We start from the raw sequence: 20,676 nt of genomic DNA on the forward strand, positions 1-20,676 counted from the left end.
GGTAGCGGCTCGGAGCGACCGGCTCGGAGCTGCTCAGAAGGGCTCAGAACGACTTGGAGGGGCTCGAAGCTGCTTGGAAGGACTTGGAGCGGCACGAAAGCGGCGCGGAACTTCTCCGAGGTTCTCGGAGCGGCTCGGTGGGGCTCGGAGCTCCTCGGAGGGGCTCAGAACGACTCGCAGCGGCTCGGAGCTACTTGGAGGGACTCGGAGTGGCGCGAAAGCGGCTCGGAGCGGCTCGGAACGACTCGCAGCAGCTGGGAGCTACTCGGAAGGGCTCGGAGCTACTCGGAAGGGCTCGGAGCAGCTCGGAGGGGCTCGGAGGGGCTCGGAGCTGCTTGGAGCAATTCGCAGCGGCTCGGAGCTGCTCGGAAGGGCTCGGAGAGACTCGGAGCGGCTTGGAGTTGCTCGGAGGGGCTCGGAGCGACTCGCAGCAGCTCGGGGATTCTCGATCGCGTTACCGGTGTGCAGCAGAACCGACACGAGCATATCTCGGGAAAGCAATACATCTGAACAAATCCGGGCTCTGTACCGCGCTATATATACGCGCCAGTTTCTGCCACGCGAGGCGCATACGCCAGCCGCGGCATGGTAATACGCATGCGCCAGCTCAGCACCGAACAGCGTATGCGGCTTCTTCTCACAGCACTGCGCATGCGTCGGTCATTGCGTGCAGCCCGCATGCGCCGACTTCATGCAGGCACTACCCATGCGCCTTCCTGGACATCGCGCTGTGCATGCGTCAGTTTCCTCACCGCAGAGCGCATGCGCAATTCTCCTCGCCGCAGCGCGCATGAGGCAAGTCCAGACAGGACTCTTTCGTGCAAAATTCACATCTGCTTTCCCATGCGCGTTGTTGGGCACGGATTGGTTACGCGGGGACACCAGAGACCGCGGAAAAAAGCTGGACGCAGTTCCGCATATCGGCCACACGAGGGCAGCGCAGAGACGGCGGAAAAAACTTCGTTGCAGTTCCGCATATCGGCCACACGAGGGCAGCGAGGAGAGCAGAAAAAAATTCGTTGCAGTTCCGCATATCGGCCACACGGGAGCAGCCCAAAGACCGGAGAGCACATCGTTGCAGTTCCGCATATCGGCCAAGAGAGGGGAGCCCAGAGAGCGGAAAAAACTTCGTTGCAGTTTCGCATAAGGGCCACACGAGGGCACCGCAGAGAGCGGAAAGCACTTCGATGCAGTTCCAAATATTAGCCACACGAGGGCAGCGCAGAGACGGCGGAAAAATTTTCGTTGCATTTCCGCATATCGGCCACACGAGGCCAGCGAAGAGAGCGGAAAAAATTTCGTTGCAGTTCCGCATATCGCCCACACGAGGGCAGTGCAGAAAGCGGAAAGCAATCGTCACGCTGCACTGCGCATGCGTCTTCGGCCGAGATCGCACGGCGCATGCGCCTGTTTCTCCGCACTGCGCATGCGCCTACACGGTCACACCACTGCGCGTGCACCTCTCTACGTGCAGTGCAGCGCATGCGCCACTCCCGCAGCGGCACGGTGCATGCGCTCATCCAAACGCACGCGCAGTCCATTCGCAGCGCAATGCGCACGCGCCGTTCCCACCTCTGCACTACGCATGCGTCTTCGGCCGAATCAGCACGGCGCATGCGCCACTTTCTCCGCACTGCACATGTGCCTGCTTGATCACCGCACTGCACGTGCGCCTCTCTACATGCAGTGCGACGCATGCGCAGATCTCGCAGCGGCAATGCGCATGCGCTCATCGGGACGCACGCGCAGACCATTCGCAGAGCACACCACACGCGCCGTTCCCACCTCTGCACTGCGCATGCGTCTTCGGCCGAATTCGCACGGCGCATGCGCCACATTCTCCGCACTGCGCATGCGCCTACTCGGTCATTCCACTGCGCGTGCGACTCTCCACATGCAGTGCAGCGGGCAGTTATTTTGTGGTGTGGTTTTTTTGTTTCTGGCTGGTTGGGTGGGTTGGGTTTAGTTTTTCAGAAAAGCCGTATGGTTTTCAGTGAAAAGACTGGATGCAACTGACTGGTGTTAAGTAGCAGATGCTTCTCTTCACAGATTGTGTGTTCTTTTTTTTTTTCTAGGTGGAATGTCATTTGAGGCAACCTCTACAAAACCTGCTTTGTAGTGCTGTAATTTTACACTGTCTGATAGTAACAGTACATATCCCAAAAGCCTCCAAAAGCCTTCAGTTTTAGTCCAATCTAGCTACACTGTTTCAGCTAGTATTTCTGGTTAAAGTTAATAGGGATATCTCTGGATAAAGAGAAGGAGAATATATCTACGTGCTTTTAATGTAACAGTTAACTCTCTACTAACTAGAATAGTATGCTGCAGCAGACATTTTAAAATCTAAATTAAAGCTAATGCACCAGATCTGATTTACTTGCTGAGTATTCTGCTTTTGTAATTTAAAAAATACCAAAAAAGCATATAGTGATGTACGTGCTATTTTTACTTTACCAAAGGATGAACTTCTGTCTCATGCCTGTAACAATTTCTAAGCTTTTACATTTTACTTTCTTAACATGGAACTTCTTTGTACGCTAGTAGGAAAAAAGAAAGAGATGGATGACTTTGAATACTCGAGAAAGTATTACTGAAAGCCTGCAACTGAATTCTAAATTATACTTGCTGTTGAAAGGGATGCACATCATCACAACATCAGAAGCAGCTTCAAAACAATCTTCAGAGCAGGAAACCACAGTATTACAAAGTACAGAGCTACTGGTTCCTTGAATTCAGATAGTGCCAGCCCAAACACTGGTCCTGTTCGTAACTACAAACTGAGTCTTCTGCTGCTGTCGTCTCTCGTACAGGTACAGGAGGAGCTGAGGATTCTAGCGATAAACCAGTAACCAGTGCCGTCTAGGTCCATCTTAAGTTTAACAGTTGAGCACTTACCTGCACCTAATAAGCAAGGAAGGGCTCTCTCGTGAGTAGCCTGCCATTTGAGCACTATCGTGGCTTTCGAAAATCACACACTGAATTCTACCTCGAACAGGCTCCTTAGTTACATTGCTCAAGCCTCAGGATGGATGAAGAATCAGCATCACTGACAGCATTATTACTTCATCTTTGTATTAATTGAATCCATCCTTAGAAGCGCGCTGATTGACAGGAGGAAGGTGCTGTTAACACTGGGGATGACAGCCTGGGGGGGGGTCCTGGATCTACGGGAGCATTGGACAATCATCAACGGCATGCAGTTCAACAAAGGTAAACGCCGGCTTCTACATCTGGCTCGGAGAGACGCCGTCCAGCTTGGCAGCTGGGCAGCTGGAGAGCCGCTCAGAAACAGCACTCGCCGTCCACAGCGGCACTTCCCGCTCCCACGGCGCCGCTCCTCGCGCCGCCTGCCTCCCTTCAGCGCTCCGTTCCGGGTTTGCCTCCCGCTCGCGAAATCCGCAGCGCGAGGAGCTGGCGCCGCTTACGGCACAACACGCTGCGATGCAAGAGCACGCCTGAAAGCACCGACGCCGCAACCCGATAACGCAACCCGTACAAAGCGGCGCGTGACGGCGCGGAGGCGTGTCCAGGGGGCGGGCGGGGCCTCCCGGGGCACGGAGCTGCGCTCGGCGTCCTGCGCCCCGCCCCCGAGGAGCGCCGCGCGCTGCGGAAGGGCGCGCGGAGGCGGAAGGTGGCGAGGCGGGGCGCCGCCGCAGGAAACCTCCGAGCGGTGCCGGTGTTCGGCGGTCATGGTGCGGCTTTACAACTTGCACCCGTTCGGGTCGCAGAGAGTAGTGCCCTGCAAGCAGGAGCCGGCGCAGTTCTGCCGCGGCCGCGACGTGCTGTTCGCGGCCAGCGCGGCGGCCAGCTGCGGGGTGGAGGTGTTCGCCGTACGCCGCGAGGGCCGCTGCGAGCCCTTGGGCTCCTTCGCCACCCTGGGCCCCGTGCTGCGCATGGCGCACAGCCGTGCAGGTCAGTGCCGGGCGGGTGGCCTCTGCGAGCGCGGAGCGCGGAGCCCGGAGCTGCTGCCTGGCCGCGGCGTCTCCTCTGAGAAGAGCGCTGCTCTTACAGTGGGCCCCCGTCGAAGTAGCGTCGGAGCTCTGGAGCCGTGTGTTTTCCTTTAACAGTACGTGAAGTACGTTTACCTAGCGAATTAATTTGCGCTCGAGATCTCTCATTGAAGAAAACCCGGTAAAGGCTGTACTCTGGAACGCTATGTGAGAGCTGAGAATTTAAGGTACATTTTGTGATGTATTTTATTGGGTTCGCAGGTAAGCAGCTCAAACGCTGTTGTGTGTTCTTTAACGACTTAACAGTCCTTCTGCTTTCCCTTAAGGAGTCTATTTGGTGACGATTGAAGAGAAAAGCAAAGCAACTTTCCTAAGAGCTTATGTGAACTGGCGATGCATGTCTGCAGGCAGTTCTCGTGTTTGTGTCCGGATGGTGGGTCACAAGATGGAGGAGTCGTACACGGAAACCTTAAAAGAGCAGATGTCGATAGTGGAAATGGCACTTTCAGATCCTCCGCTGTGTATTTCATGTTGTCCTGTACATGGAGATCTTCTTGTGGGCTGCAGGAATAAGCTAGTCATGTTCTGTTTGAAATACCTGGTCATAAACCAGAATTTGACAGTATTAGACTTTGAACGCTCCTTAATTTTACACACTGATAACTTCATTCCTGCCGAAGTTGCATTTTGCACTAGGCACATAGCGATAACAACAGAGTTGGATGTTCTAATCCTGAAACTGGACCTGGTCCAGCATAGTGCAGACAGGGGAGAGCAATGCGCATATCAAGTTAGTACAACAGAAAAGCTGGTGGATGGAGGTAAGTACAGATATTGAACTTTTTCAGACTGAGAATCTGCTGATTACTGTCATTCATAAAGAAGGCTCAAACGTGATATCATTCCATACTGCCTGCTTGCAATGTGTGGGAATTAACCTGACTAGCTCCCACCTAAAAATCAGATCAACAGCAGTGTATGGGAACTGCTGAGTCACGGCCTGAGCCTCTGATTAATCACCTGAGGTGAGCCATGAGTCAGCCAGAGGAGCACAGGTGAAGGCAATTCACCCCTGCTGGACCTATTTAAGAGCTGGCTACCAGAGGGGAAGGATCTCTTCTGGAGATCCCCTCTTTTGGTGTCTTCTGGTGAGCTCAACCCAAGGGTAAGCTCTTCCACTTATTCTCTTTTTGTGTTCGTTGTCTGCTTTGCCTTTCTCTCTTGATTATATTGCGATTATAACATCTTGATATCTATTGTGTTATCTATATGTTCAGCCTGGAGAAGAGGAGGCTCAGGGGAGACCTTATTGCTCTCTATAACTTCCTGAAGGGAGGTTGTAGTGAGCTGGGGGTCGGCCTCTTCTCTCGTGTCATTAGTGATAGGACCAGGGGGAATGGTTTCAAGCTACGGCAGGGGAGATTCAGTCTGGACATGAGGAAGTATTACTTTTCAGAAAGGGTGGTCAGGCACTGGAATGGACTGCCCAGGGAGGTGGTGGAGTCACCGACCCTGGGGGTGTTCAAGGAAAGACTGGATGTTGCGTTGAGGGACATGGTTTAGTAGGAGCTATTGGGAATAGGTGAACGGTTGGACTGGGTGGTCTTTTAGGTCTTTTCCAACCTTAGTGATTCTATGATTCTATGATTCTATTGATTATACACAATTATATTGTGATTATAACATCTTGGTTATCCGAGCAGAAAGCTGTTAGAAAATCTTTCATTTATAATTTAAGAAATTTTAAAAGGTTTGTGCTTCTTGAAATGGAAACTACACCTTAAAAAAAAAACAGAGGTCAATAAAATTTCAGATGGGAAAGATATCAAATGGAGTTTTCTTCATTGGTGGACAATGGATTTTAGCGCAGACAAGTCACACTGGGTTGTTTTCAATACTTAAAGCCAAATAGAAAAGCTCAAAACATTTTTGGGTGCAATTAGGATTTGTTTTCTGGAACTTAGGTGTGTTGAAGATCACACAACCTTGTATCATAGCTACCTTTTTCTTTCTGAAAACCTTTTCAACCAAATGACAACATTTTTTTAACAGGTTGCTTTGGATTTGCCTTATACTGAGCAGCTTGCCTTTTAATAGAGTCACAAAATGGGTGGGTTGGTAGGGACCTCAGAGTCCGTCCAGTTCCAACCCCTGCTGTGGGCAGGGGCACCTCCCATAGACAAGGTGCCCAAACCCATCCAGCCTGGCCCTGACTGCCCCCAGGGATAGGGCACCTACAGCTGCCCTGGGCAGCAGTGCCAGGCCCTCGCTGCCCTCTGAGAGAAGAATTTCTTTCTTATGTCGGATGTAACTCTGCTCTGTCTCGGTTTAAAGCCATTACACCACGTCACGTCTCTCCATGCGCATGGAAAAAGTCTCTTCATCTTTTTCATAAGCCCTGTTTAGCTATTGGAAGGCCACGATCATTTTTCCCCGGAGCCTTCTCCAGCAACCCCGGCTGTCAGCCTGTCCCTGCAGCAGAGGCACTCAGCCTCTGGGCATCCCTGCGGGCTCCTGTGTCCCCACTCCTACAGGCCTGTGTTCCTGTGCTGGGGCCCGGAGCTGAATGTAGCTCTGTGAAGGACTGGGGGAGCAGAGGGTGAGAACCACCTCCTTTGCCCTGCTGGCTTCATTTCTGAGGCAGCCCAGGGTATGGTTTATGTGAAAAGTCGATTGTTCTTGTTTTCTAGTGTAGCTCGTCTCAAAACGTCATAGTTTGTGGAAGCCAATGCTAATTGGTTTCCTGTAGTTGCAGTTTTTAGTCGATATTGTATCAGTGTCAGTGTTTTCTTATTGCTAAATGGAATTGTTTGAACACTTTGATACATTTCCATTGTTTAGGTATAAAAGATGAAGACCTTGCAGCTCATAGTTTGCAGCTTGAATTAGATGAGTTTGTCATATGTCGGAAGCCAGTGGAACTGCTTGGGGAAGAAAGTAAGCTTTGTAAGATACCCATCACACTTGAGTCCACAGAGTTGTCTACAGAAGGCAAGAAGCACTTTCAAGTGCAGTATCTCCTTTTCAGGTATTACAAATGCATTTTCCCCTGCAAGGGTTAACTGCTATGTTAGTAATTCCATGTAACCAGAATGAGCTCACATCTTGCTGAAAGGAAAATCCTGGTGTTTTGGCTTCTGGGATGTTTGTGTGCTGTGTATTTTTTATGTTGTTGCTTTTTTTTTTTTTTTTGTCTGCTGTGAAGATAACTGTGATGCAAATGAAGGTCCTTACTTGGCCTTGCAAATCCTAAGGTTTATTTAATGTTGTGAAAGTGGCTAGTTAGTACAGTTAAATGCGATTTAACTGGTGATTTTGCAGTATTGGTGATGTTTAATACCAGTTTTCATTGTACATCCTTGTATTCCATGAAGGGCACACATGACAGCTTCGCTTGTGATGTATCAGGAGGGATGGTATTTTCTCAGCATACTGGATGACAAAATCCTTTAGATTGGAAGGGACTTGCTGAGTCCCTCTCCTTAACATCTCCTTGCTTGGGCAGGATCAGCTGGACTAGGCTTTCCAGGACTCGATCCAGCTGAGTTTGAGTAGCTCCTTACTGGGCAGCCTTTTCCAGCATTTGGCCACCCACAGTTCTTATACTTTCATGCCAAACTAGCAGAGCAGTTTTACACACCTTATTCTGGAGTAACTTGTGTGCAATTTTCTTAATATTTACAACAAGCCTGCTACAAAATGTGACAGTCAGAAATAATCACCAGTCCTGACAGCGATCAAGGCACTGCCTTCTGCTTGTTTGTTCTGTGGGGTTCAACTCCAGCTGAAGCGATGGTTACTTAAGTACTTTTTACCCAAAAAAAAGTTCTCCCTTTGTGCAGCTGGGAACGGGGAGTTTACTAAGTATCTTCAGCCCTAAAAAACAACACCTTTGGTTTTGTTAGTAATCAAATCCTTTAAACTTTCATCTAAAACTGTTGAAGCACTGGTATTGCAGTCCAGCTGTGAATTCCAAAGCAAGGAAAAGGATGAGATGCAATAGGAAAGAAGAGTAGGACTGAGGGCTGCGCCATGTTACATTGTGTTCAGTTGAAGAACACTTAAAAGTCATTTGGTCCAACTCCCCTGCAGTGAATGGAGATGCCCACAGGTCGATCAGGTGCTTACAGCCCCATCCAGCCTTACCTTGCATGTCTGCAGGGACAGGGCACCTCTCTGGCCAGCCTGTGTCAGTACCTCACCAACCTTACTGTAAAAACTTCTTTATATCTCATCTAGATCTCCCCTCTTTTTCCCAGTTTCTTTTTTCCCAGTTTCCATGTGCTGTTCGATCTATGGAAATTCTTCACTTGTGAGTACATCCATGCTTCTGTTGTAAATTACTTCCGATGAGATAACAAATTGATTGTTACCTGCTGATATGCTGTTGTTCATATTCTTTTCAATAGCTACTAATACAACTGGTCTGGAACTTGGGCACGTCTGAGAGTGTAGTTTAGGCATCAGGTCACAAAGAAACAGAATGGTTTTGATTTATGAAGTATATGAGATGCCTTTTTTATTGTTATGTCTAGGGAGTTCTATGACAGCAAATGAGGAAACTGAGAAGAGAGAACTACTGAGTCTCTTCTGCTTTTTTTCTTTGCCTCATGTTGGATATCTCTACTCTGTTGGGAAGTTAGTAGAACTGATTTCTACTTACCAGTGCTCGGAGAGGTCAGAGCAGGCAGTTCTTACTCCACAGTTCCTGCATGTCATTACAAGGTAACTTTCTTTTTTTTTTTTTTTTTAATATATTTTCCTCTTTGGCTCATTTATGAGTCCTTCGCAGCCTCTTCGGTCATTCTGGGTGGATTAATGTTTTAGTGCAGAATGCCCATCTGTCTGCATCACAGAGCTGATTCTGTCTAGTTTTTGTGCTGGATTAATTCAAGTTTTCACTTTTTTTCTTCATCAGTGTTTCTTCTTTCCTTCTAGTGAGAGCCTGCAGTGTTACACAGTGCGGTGCAGTGCAGCAGCAGCTCGTGATGAAGATCCATGCATTGATACAACTGTGAAGGTGCATATCTCATATTTTTTCTAAAAGAATGGGGCAGCAATATGGCAGTTGTGTTTCATACCAAAATCCCATTTGTTTCTATTCGCTATGACAAATAACATCCAAAATTAATATTTTACATCAGCCTGTGGCATATTCTAATTTAATGGTCTGCAGGTGTATCGCTGCAATCTGTTATTGCTGTTTAAGATTCTAGAGGATTAATAGAATATTTTAAAAACCTGTAAAATCATGTACACTTAGAACAAAAATCATACTCTCCTGTATAAATCTGAATGGAGGGAGCAGAGATTTCCCATATTGCGGCTGACGATGTTTGCAGAACCGGCCTGTCTTGAAACTTAAACTTTGGTCTTTTCTCTCTTTCTTCTTTTTTATTTTTGTTCCCTTTCTCGGGTGTCTCTGAACTGGCAGTTTTCTTAAGAGGAGTGTAAACATTTGAACATGTCTGCCTACCTGATAATGTGTTGGTTTGTGTGTTGGTTCTTCTTTCTTTCTTTCTTTCTTTTTTTTTTTTTTGAAGAAGTTCTGAAGTTCAGAAGTTCTCAAATGCCTTGATTATAAAAGGCTTTATTTTGCAGAGGCAGCCTTCTTGTAGAAGGCCCTTCTGGTGTTCCCTTCTATGGAAAGATTTAGGGTTTCTCTAATACATTGACTATATAATGCTTGTAATGCTTAGCTAGCTGGATCACTGACTTTGCAGTAGACTTTCTTTCACTTTTAAAACTAGCTCTGATTGCAGTGGCTGCTTGAGACTGCTGTCTCCTGAGCTGTGATCATCACTACCTAAAGAGTTGGCTGTGAGTACTTAAATAGTTCATTAGGTTTAAGCTGTATTCTGACCTGTGTAATGTAGAATTGTTTGCGTTTTAAGTAGTGATGCTTTCAGCCCCAGTAGGCATTGACAATCCTCCCTTTAGTGTTTAGTCTCCTAAATATATTCCTGTTTCTATTTTCTGGATACTTACAAAAACACAGGTTAATTTTTCTTGTCTGATAGTCAAAGCACTTGTTTTCTAGATACTTCCAAATTATGGGCTCTGACTTTCTCTTTCCAACAGGTTTGGTTCAAGTACTGAAGCGGTGCATTTTCTGGGAAGCACAAAGCCATGGAACTATACGTATGACTCCAGACCAAAAAGTGTAGAAGGCAATATCAATGACCCTAAAATTGTTCACCCAGAATTCCTCAACATGTGGTGGGACACCTATACAGTTAATATTTTACCCTTACTAGAACAGAAAGAAGTTGATGAAGAAAATACCACAAGTGCAAACCTGGTATGTATCTTAATATTCCTGTGGAAACTACCTATGCAAACAGAATAGACTTTGTGTGATCTCACTTGTTTCCCCTCCTGTGCAACTGAAAGCGTGGGTGTGGATTAGTTAGTGAGATGCAGAGATTCTTGGTTTTTTTCTTCTTTCATTTCTGGAATAAAGAATAATGCAGATTAGAAGAATATTAAGTGGTCTGGAGCATAGTTGATTGCTATGCTTAAAATTAAGTGCAGAATGATGCACCAGAAATGACAGTGTAGTAACTTCAGTAAACTCATCCTTAATGTGCTGCAGCTATTCAAACATGAGAACCCCCAGTTGAGCATGCAGTATACATACACTTGCAGTCTTGCATGGTACAACCTACCTAGGTAGGCCTGCAATAATTAGGGAATAGGCTACTTAAATAGACTTGCAGTAATAAATGTTGATACTTGCAAAACCAAAATAATGCTTCTTATTCTAGTTCTTAAACAGAATTCAGTAGTATGTCTGCAAACTTGAGTCTCAGATTAGTACAGTGACTGATTCAAGTTTTTAATCCTTCTCAGCCTAAAGTTACAGAACTTTGGAGATGTGCTCTATCTCTTGTAAACTTTTTCTGATGAGCTGTTTGCAGCTATCAGGCTTGATCTATACTCTGGCTTTCTCTTGTGGCTTTTGTAGAGAGGTATGAAGAGCTAAGCCCCTGACCCTCCCTCCCCCACCTCTTTCCTTGAATGATTTGTTACTCTGCTTTATTTTGCTAGGAAAGCTGCACAGTCCCTGCTTGTTGGTGATGCTTGGTGCTATGCATGAGAACATCTACTTGGTTGCCCTCTTATGTGGCCTGTTGCTTGCTTAAAGTATGCAACATCTGTCTGTATTTTTTAGTCTGCCTTTTATTTTAGGCAGAGGTTACAGAGGCAGTGTCCCATATGTCGGTATCGGCACCACCACCACCAGTATTACCAACCATATCTTCAGAAGAACGCAAGGCTCGGTGGGAACAAGGCCAAGCTGACTATATGGGAGTGGATTCTTTTGATAACATCAAGAAGAAACTGGACTCCTACCTTCAGTCGAAGTGCCATTTTCAAACACTGGCACTACAAGGACTTGTTCCAGAACTAACAGCTAGGAAAGGCTGTAGATGATGGACAATTATGCTTGCGAGTAGCTTGATGGAAAAAATTCTTGGCTGAAGGCCTCTGCAGTGCTACAGATAAAGCAAGAGCTAGGAAGCAGAATTCATTTTCCTTATGTTGTGATCAGCTGGCTCAATGTATTCATTGAAACTGGGTTTGCACCTTAGCTCATTAAGGTGATTAGCAATGACTCCTTTGCTTGCTATTTTAGGTCTCAAATGTGATTTGTGAGATTGCTCATACACTAAATGATTGCCATTCTGCTTTACCATTAGTGAGAGATAAAAGTAATAGCACTGCTTTGATCTTCTAGTCCCAATTGCACTGATGTTTTGACCAGGTTTTTACACATAGTGCCTACAGCGTGGCAGAATGCATTTGTTCAGTTCTGTATTCTTCAGGCTTAGTAAACGGAGTTTTTCTGTTACTTGAAATCTTCGTGCAAAAATAAAAACTTGTCATGCTTTTCTGGTTTTTTTTGTAAACTCTTGAGAAAATAAAAAAGAGATCTTTGGAGCAATCTAAAATAACCCAACTTTGTTCATTCCATTCTAGCTGTCATTAACAAATGTGCAGCTTCTAGTTCTGTAATTTTTAATGGAGTATGTAATCAAGTGCCAGGTTGCTGCTGGAAGAAGTACCTGCAGAATGGAGCTAAGAGAATCTGTATTTTGGTTACTGAAGAACAATCTGTAACGTGGTACTGTTTTTAAAACAAACAGTAGTGATGCTATCTTGGCAAGTAAAGATGAAGTAGCTGTACCTACACGGGTTAGGAAAACTCTCTTCCTTGTGTGCATGGCCACCATCATGCCACGCGCTATATTTTGAGACAGAGAAAAGTAGTAAAAGTACAAGACAAAACTCACAGTAACAGCCTTCTGAAGAGAGGGTGGCTGCTGTTTGCCATTAGTTCAGATCCATCCTTTAGCTACAAGTGTAAACAGAACCGAATTACTTAGCATTCAGTGTGGTACCTGTAATCTGTATTAGTCCAGAGACATGTATTTTCTTATATCTTTATAAAGGAGGATTTTGGCAGGAAGCTAGTAAGGGTTGTTCAGCTTTAATCCTGGAGATAAACAATTAACAACCTGCTACTGTTTGCTGGTAAGGAGAAGCTATGATCTGCATGTGAGAGTTAATTGAGGTCCTGGTCATTGTTCAGCAAAAAAAATGGTAAAAAGGAGGTCCAGGTCAAAGTAACTTACAGCTATTTAAAAGTTAATAGCATTTGAACTCTCAGTCATAATGTTACAACTAACCACTTTTTTTTTTTTTTTTTTTTTTAATTATTTGAAGTTGTTTGGAAGCAGGAAGAGTTAGTAATTACAATCTACAGCTACAAAATATACTTTACCCAGCAAGTACAAACACTGAAGTTTGGCATGCACACAAATATTCTCTGGGTAACTTAAAAGTACTCTCGAGGTCAGCTGAACAGTCTTAGTTTTGCTCCCCTTTTCTGTACACTTACAAGTGAATCAGCAGGTTCTTTGACTTTCAGTTGCAGACAACTGTAAGTGTAAAAAGCATGAGACTACACCAACCTGAAAATTTGGTTTAGCATGTAAGTTTTATTACATTCCAGAAGATAAGATACTGAATAAGATAAAACCTGTATGTTTCAGATTAACAAGTATAGTTAGTAAATAATTAAAACTGGGGAAAAAAAAAAAAATTTACACTAACCCTTGACTTACCTTATAATGTTCAATAAATTAACATTGTCATTTTCTGCCATTATTTTCTCCATAATTAACAGGCAGCATTAGCAGAACTGTACAGGCCTCTTTAAATCACCCCATCAGTATAATTTGATACAAAGACTTTTTTGTGAAGTTTGTAGTCAGTGTAATAACTGAATCACTGCTATACTCAAAACGATAATTCAGAAGCTTTTAATGCAGGGGACAAAGGTGGCTAATAGCTTTGTCTTTGGAATTAAAGATGCTAAAGTTCGTGACTGCAGAACCTCACTTGCAGACCATGCCACACTCCAAGAAAGAACAATATCCAAAGCCTGCTTATACCTTGTGAAAAGCAAAAAATAATCATTAAAAAAAAGCACCACCGAGAAACTCAGAAGCTCAAGTCACTGTACAACTTGCCACTAACTCCGTTAAGTTTTTTATTTGGCTTTGGAACACTGAACCATCATCTAGTTAAGAGAAAACAATACTGGTGGTTAGTTTCATAATCATTTTTTAACTCAGCCACTCTGCAAAATATACATTATTTTTTAAAACAAGCAGTGATGTAGCTTGGCTAGCCGTTGAAATGGGTCCCTTGCCAATGGAATTTTAGCTTGAAAAAGGAAACAAAGTTAAATCTCTCATTCATAGTCAGGAATTGTTTCTCCAGCTTACATCTAAACCTGAAAGTTTGTTTTACATAAACTATGCAAAAACCTGACAATTCATTTGGTTGTACCTCTGCTTTCCTGCTTTTTTGTCAGACTTCCAGGACTGTAACCAGCTACCAGGGCACATTATTCCACTGCCCATGTCTTGTTAATTCTTTGTCTACCAAACTCAAAGCATCACAGCACGTTTTCCTCGAGGCTAAGAAACTAGCTCCATAAAGTGCATTAGCTTGTTAAGCCACATATTTTGGATTCCTTCAGTTAACTCAGTTAGCGGCAGTTAGCACCCCACGTGAGGAGAAGAGCGCACTGGCGAATCGGTGGCCGCCGTTCGCCTCTGGCCCGGGTGACAGCCAATGGGAAAGCAGCGCGCAAGGGCTCTCCGGACCGTTACCTGACGGCCGTTGCGTCTCTTCGGCTGCAGACGTGTTCGTGTGGAGTGCCGTGCAGTCGAGGCTCCTGAGCCTAACGAGGCGCCATGGTGGGAGTGGGAACTCGGGTTGGGGAGAGGAAGGGAACCTGGGATGGCTTTTGCCGCGGCGGGTTTGGGGAGTCGAGAGTGACCTGTGCTGCGGCGGAGCTCGCGGAGCGCTGCCGCTTGCGGCCCTGCGGTGGCGTAAGGCCGTGTGTGGGAGTGGAGAAATTAACATGAGAACTGAGAGTTCGAGGGAGGTGATGTGTAGAAGTTGTCTGGTGGTAAATGAGACAAAACAGGTGGAAAAGCAACGAAACCGGCTTTGCAGTGCGAAGGACGACGGTTGAGGGACAAGAACGCCTACCGCATCGGCGGCGGCATTTCTTGTGGTGCCTAAAACGATTGGGGGCTGCACGCAGCCAAGCAGAGGAGAGGCGTGTGTCCGGCGGCCAATGGCGTGCCACCGTGCCGTGAAGGGGCGCGGCTGTGCGGCGGTGTCTGCGCCTCTGCTCCCGCCCCAGACTGCGCGGGGCTGCGCGCTGGGGAACGAGAGCCTGGGGTGGTGTGAAAGCGTTGGAAGCTCATTGCCAACCCAATACAAGTGCAGATAAATGCAGAGTGAGCCTCACTGGCAAAAGGCTAGTGACAGAACCACGAGGGTGAGAATTCAAACATGTAGTTGAAGATGAGAGTTTTGATGAAGCTTTAAAGACGCTCTCTACCTCTGTGTTTTCCTAGATCAGCTAAATACACAGTAATAGTATATAATATATGTATAGTATATAATAATAAGCTAGAATAAGAGTTTCAGTCTCAGATGTGAAACAAAATTGGGGTTTTGAGTGATTAAATGTAAGTGCCATGCTTCCTCACCCAGATGATTTAGTAGAGGAACCCAAATATGAGTGGATTGCCTGGCACTAGTTATGTGCTTATTGTAAAGGAAAACATACTTAGAGGTCTTGTGCAGAAAAAATTCTTGCAACATTACTCAGTACATTATTGTCAACAGATCAAGGAAATAGCGGGTTATTATATAAAGAAGGCTTCTAAAACCAAAGAAAGGTGAAAAAGAGACTAAACGGAATATTATACACAGGATATACGTGCTCTGTGGTAAGGAATGATGATACTGCATTCATCCTGCGTGACCACGTGGTATCTAAGATCCTCCAACATTCTCAACGTTAAATCCTAGAATCTTTACAGTTGGTCAGCTGGTCAAACTCCCCGGCAATGATTAGGGAAAAGCACAGCTAGATTAGATTGCCCAGGGCTTGATCCCACCTTGCCTTGTAAGTCTCCAGGAATGAGGCATCAACCACAACTCTAGGCAGCCTGTTCCAGTGCTTTGCCACCCTTGCTGTAAAAAACTGTTTCCTTCTATCCAACCTAAATGTGTTTTACTTTGTGACGTTCGCCTGTACCCACTGCTCAAGCCTGCTTAGGTCCCTCTGGATGGCATCCTGTTCCTCTGGTGTGTCAACTGCAGCCCACAGCTTGGTGTCATTAGCAAACTTGCTGAGGGTGCACTTGACCCCACTTTTGATGTTGCTGATGAGGGTGGTATCAAAGAGTACCAGTCCCAGCACTGATCCCTGGGGGACGCTGCTTGTCACCGATCTTCATCCGGACACTGAGCCATTGGCCACTGCTCTCTGGACTCGATTCTGCAGCCAGTTGTTCATCCATTGAACAGTCCACTCATCAAATCCATATATTTCATATATATTTTCATATATTTCCATATATTTAAGGACTGTGATTGAAGGACTCTGACACAATACCCCACAACATCCTTCTCTCCAAATTGGAAATACACGTGGCTCTTCTGTTGTCCATTGATGCAGTGACACTGCCATAAAAGGCTGCTAGGTTGGTCAAGCAGGATTTGGCCTTGGTGAAGCCGTGCTGGTTCTCCCTGCCTTCCATGTGCCTTAGCTCACAGAGGTGAGACTGATGGGTTGGTAGTTTTGAGGGTCATCATATTATCCTTCTTAGAAGTGGGTGTGCTGTTGACTTTTTCCAGTCACCAGAGACTGATTGCCAGGACTTTGCAGATGTCATGGAGAGTGGCTTGGTGACCACATCAGCTAATTCCCTAAGGACTCTGGGATGCATTTCATCGGGACTCATAAACTGGCAGATGTTCAGGTTCCTCAGGTGGTCAAAAACGTCATCTTTGCTTACAGTGGGAGGGACGTTGCTTCCCCAGTTCCCTCCTGCTAAACCAAACATTTGAGGGCTGTTTGGCGAGCAGTTATCAGAGAAGATTGAAGCAAAGCAGTTGTTAAGTACCTCAGCCTTCTCCTTGTCTGTTGTTCCCAGATCGCCTGTGTCACTTACTAGGCATGGTATGCATTCCTGGACTTTCCTTTTCTGGATGAGGTACCTGTAGAAGCCCTTCTTGTTCTTCTTGGTATCCCTTGCCAAAGTTAGGCCAAGCTGAGCCTTGGCTTTCCTGACCCCCTCCCTGCACAGACTTGCAGCTTCTTTGTAGTCTTCCCATGGTACCTGTTTGCACTGCCTGTACGTTTTCTTCTTGCTCTTCCATTTGACCAGCAGGTCCTGGTTCAGCCACGCCTGTCTCTTGCCTTCCTTTCCTGACAGCGTAGATCAGCAGCAGTGAGTAGATTCATGCTAGCAGCAGACTGTTGGGTCATTTTAATTGTCACTCAAGCAGCCGAGGTAATAATGCAGCAGGGAAAGATCACTACAGTATAACCCACAGATAGCAAGTTATTTTGAGAGTGAAATCTAAGTGACGGATAGCCCCAGATCTCACGTTATCATTGTCCTTTTTTTTGTTTGCAGCGTGAATGCATATCCATCCATGTTGGTCAGGCTGGTGTTCAGATTGGCAATGCATGCTGGGAATTGTATTGTCTTGAACACGGGATCCAGCCTGATGGTCACATGCCCAGTGACAAAACTATTGGAGGCGGAGATGATTCATTTAACACTTTCTTCAGTGAGACGGGAGCTGGTAAACATGTTCCCAGAGCAGTGTTTGTGGACCTGGAGCCAACGGTAGTCGGTACGTACGCAAGATGCACATCTTCAATGTAAAACTACTCCTTTCCTTTCAGACTTTTGTGCGTTTTCAAAACACTAGGGGTTCTGAAAGGTGTATAGCTGGATGATGTTTTGACATTTTTGGTTCGTGTTATTTGAAAGAGATGAAATGATGGTCTATGGGTAATGTTTGGAAAACATTAAACTTCTTTGCAGATTTTGGATAATCTTTCCAAGTCACTGCACTACATCCACAGCTTCATTTAATTGCTATCCAGAATGCCTGTGCCTGCAGTGTAGTTCTCTTGAGTTGCCTCCATGTTCCAGGATGCAAATACTGCTTTGTGAGCATCCGATGTTTTCCCCTAAAGAAAGACACTGAAATTGTACCAACTTCTTGCTGCGTTTGTTCATGGAAGCTGTCTGTAGGTTTTTGACATTTCCTTTTACGTAGTATGTCATCCCTAGGCACCACATGCAGAACTCAGCAGATAAATTTTATGTTGGAATATGTATTTTTTCACTTGTAGATGAAGTACGTACAGGCACATATAGGCAGTTGTTCCACCCTGAGCAGCTCATTACTGGGAAAGAAGATGCAGCTAATAATTATGCCAGAGGCCATTACACCGTTGGAAAAGAGATTGTTGATCTAGTGTTAGACCGCACGCGCAAAGTGGTAAGAATTCGTGCTGCAGATCAATATTTAAAATAAGTAAGATACAGCTCTAGAGCTACCTGTAGTTACAATTTGTTATGACACTTGTGTTGTTTTTTTTTTTTTCTGGGGGGGGAGGGAGTTGTTTGTTTTTAAGAATTTTATGCATAGATTATGAAAAACAAAAAACCGGGAACTTGGTCCCATGCCTCCCCCCTCTTGAGTTAAATAAAAATTCAGTCAGTAAAACTTGAAAGTTCTTGTGATGTGGAACATCATTATTTGAAGATATTTTAAGGATACCTCAGAAGTGCGTTATAAAATCTTTAGACTGTAAGCACTTGTTTGTTATTTTTAACCTGAATCGCACCATTATGTGTCATTCAAAATATTTCCAGTACCCTGAAACTCAGATTTTGGTTGGACGTTCAGTAATTTCACATGTCTTTCTAGGTTTCCATAACCTGGTGTAATGTAAGAAATTCACTTAGCATGATGTGAATCAAAGTGAAGTAGTGATTGCCTATCTGAAGTTGTAAAAATACCTTTTTTCCAAACCAAATTGATACTTGCTGCCATACAGAGTACAATAGTAGTTTAAAAGCTGCAAGCCTGCTGTAATTTCTAATAACCTTTCGCAGTGATGCACAACTGCTCTTGCTTTTAGTAGGATAAAAAATGCATAAAGGAAAATGCTACATTCAAATGAGAAAATACTCATATTCAGAACAAGGTGTGCTGTGGTGGTTTTAAGTAAAAGATATGCAAGAAAAAAAGTTACCTTTTAAAACAAATGATGAGGAAATAATTGCTTTTGAGTGTTTATTTTAATGTTGATGATTTTGGAAAAGGTAATAATAAATATATGTTTTTTCTCTCTTGCTTTTTTCCATCCTATTATAGGCTGATCTGTGCACTGGGCTGCAAGGTTTCCTTATCTTTCACAGTTTTGGAGGAGGCACTGGTTCAGGGTTTACATCTCTGCTCATGGAAAGGCTCTCTGTTGACTATGGCAAAAAATCTAAACTAGAATTTGCAATTTATCCAGCACCACAGGTTTCTACTGCTGTAGTGGAACCTTACAATTCAGTTTTAACTACGCATACAACACTGGAGCATTCAGACTGCGCATTCATGGTAGATAATGAAGCCACTTATGATATATGTCGTCGCAACCTGGACATAGAACGTCCCACTTATACCAATTTAAATCGACTAATTGCGCAAATTGTTTCATCCATCACAGCTTCACTACGTTTTGATGGAGCCCTTAATGTAGATCTGACAGAATTTCAAACTAACCTTGTTCCGTACCCACGAATCCATTTCCCCTTGGTAACATATGCCCCTATCATCTCTGCTGAAAAAGCCTACCATGAGCAGTTATCCGTGGCTGAAATTACCAATGCTTGCTTTGAACCAGCCAACCAGATGGTAAAATGTGACCCACGTCATGGTAAATACATGGCCTGCTGTATGTTATACAGAGGTGATGTTGTCCCTAAAGATGTCAACGCAGCTATCGCTACTATCAAGACTAAACGTACCATTCAGTTTGTGGATTGGTGCCCAACTGGATTCAAGGTACTTTGATAACTTCTGAAGTGCTTGATCTTGGAAATAGTAGGAATTACATGATATTTGGAGGTAGCGGTCATTGTACTGTACTGTAACGTTCCTGTTACTGAACTGCTTACATTTCAGATTATATTCTTAAATATAATTCCCTGATACTTTAACTCAGATGAAAATTCTAAAACAAGTTACAGAATAGCAGTCACGGTTTTTGTAGGAACAGGCAGTACTGAGTGTCTGAAAATAATTTACAAGCAGGTAGTACTGAAAAGCAATGCCAGGTTTTACTGCAAGTCTTCAAAAATCTCGGGAGCTTTGTACAGAAGGAATATAGGCAAGCCCCAAGCAAATGTAGAAACACTACATGAAGTTATTGAATTCAGTGCAGTAATTTCCCAACAATGGTTTTGAGATACCTTGAAGTGGTAGACGCTATCAGTTTCCGGACATGTGGAGCCTGACTGCTATCACTAGAGCAAACCTATTCTTTTCGTTGTGATTCATTTAAACATAGGCTCCTGTAAGTCGCCTTTTTACTAGATGAATATCAGGTTGTTCAGCTACTTCTGCTTGTTCTCAGTTGACTGGCAGTGTCACCTTCCGGACAAGAGGTCCATCCTTCCAGCTACTGTCCATGCATTCAGGACTTGCAAAGACCTAGATTCTTATGTTCTTTGTAGAGTCCAGTAAGCTCTTATGATCTTGGAAAAATAACCTCTAGGCCAATGTAGCTAACGCTGGACCAGTTTGACCAGATCCTGAATTTAGGATTTAGTTAAATATTTTGATGAAGCGCAAAATAATTTTATTTAATTGTTCACAGTTGTGGCTACTGTTGTTGTTAACAGAAATAAGTCTTCAGTGCTTCCCAGTAATTAAAGACGTTCTCACTTGTTTTCTTGAAGGTGGGCATTAACTACCAGCCTCCAACTGTGGTGCCAGGTGGCGACCTTGCAAAGGTGCAGAGAGCTGTATGTATGCTGAGTAACACCACTGCCATTGCTGAAGCATGGGCTCGTCTCGACCATAAATTCGATTTGATGTATGCCAAACGTGCCTTTGTACATTGGTACGTTGGGGAAGGAATGGAGGAAGGAGAATTTTCCGAAGCCCGGGAAGATCTGGCTGCCCTTGAAAAAGATTATGAAGAAGTTGGGATAGACTCTGTAGAAGCAGAGGCTGAAGAAGAGGATGAATACTGAAAATGCCGAAGTAATAGAAAGTGTGTTCTGTAACAGCAACAAATGAATTGCAGAATCCTGTTCGCTTG

General features: G+C 44.8%; 2 protein-coding genes across 7 annotated transcripts; both read left to right on the forward strand.

The window, feature by feature from the left end:
* Nucleotides 1–3,587: 3,587 nt before the first annotated feature.
* On the forward strand, nucleotides 3,588–12,662 carry LOC125696136 (Hermansky-Pudlak syndrome 3 protein-like). 5 transcript variants are annotated; one of them, XM_048951429.1, is made up of 8 exons: nucleotides 3,588–3,912; nucleotides 4,277–4,771; nucleotides 6,792–6,978; nucleotides 8,486–8,675; nucleotides 8,889–8,970; nucleotides 10,032–10,251; nucleotides 10,871–10,921; nucleotides 11,001–12,662. In XM_048951429.1, exons 1-4 carry the CDS (start codon nucleotides 3,690–3,692, stop codon nucleotides 8,505–8,507), a joined length of 927 nt encoding a protein of 308 aa, XP_048807386.1. In that variant the 5' UTR covers nucleotides 3,588–3,689; the 3' UTR covers nucleotides 8,508–8,675; nucleotides 8,889–8,970; nucleotides 10,032–10,251; nucleotides 10,871–10,921; nucleotides 11,001–12,662. The 5 variants fall into 5 exon arrangements, with proteins under 5 accessions (XP_048807386.1, XP_048807385.1, XP_048807384.1 ...); XM_048951428.1 differs by lacking the exon at nucleotides 10,871–10,921; XM_048951427.1 differs by lacking the exon at nucleotides 10,871–10,921 and having other exon boundaries at nucleotides 11,142–12,662.
* Nucleotides 12,449–20,610, forward strand: LOC125696133 (tubulin alpha-3 chain-like). 2 transcript variants are annotated; one of them, XM_048951420.1, is made up of 5 exons: nucleotides 12,449–12,488; nucleotides 16,973–17,195; nucleotides 17,704–17,852; nucleotides 18,735–19,415; nucleotides 20,312–20,610. In XM_048951420.1, the coding sequence occupies exons 2-5, from the start codon at nucleotides 17,075–17,077 to the stop codon at nucleotides 20,606–20,608; spliced, it is 1,248 nt and encodes a 415-aa protein (XP_048807377.1). In that variant the 5' UTR covers nucleotides 12,449–12,488; nucleotides 16,973–17,074; the 3' UTR covers nucleotides 20,609–20,610. The 2 variants fall into 2 exon arrangements, with proteins under 2 accessions (XP_048807377.1, XP_048807376.1); XM_048951419.1 differs by lacking the exon at nucleotides 12,449–12,488 and adding an exon at nucleotides 13,988–14,224.
* Nucleotides 20,611–20,676: the final 66 nt, after the last annotated feature.

The sequence above is a fragment of the Lagopus muta genome, chromosome 7 (assembly GCF_023343835.1).
Source record: "Lagopus muta isolate bLagMut1 chromosome 7, bLagMut1 primary, whole genome shotgun sequence".
NCBI classification, from domain to species: domain Eukaryota; kingdom Metazoa; phylum Chordata; class Aves; order Galliformes; family Phasianidae; genus Lagopus; species Lagopus muta.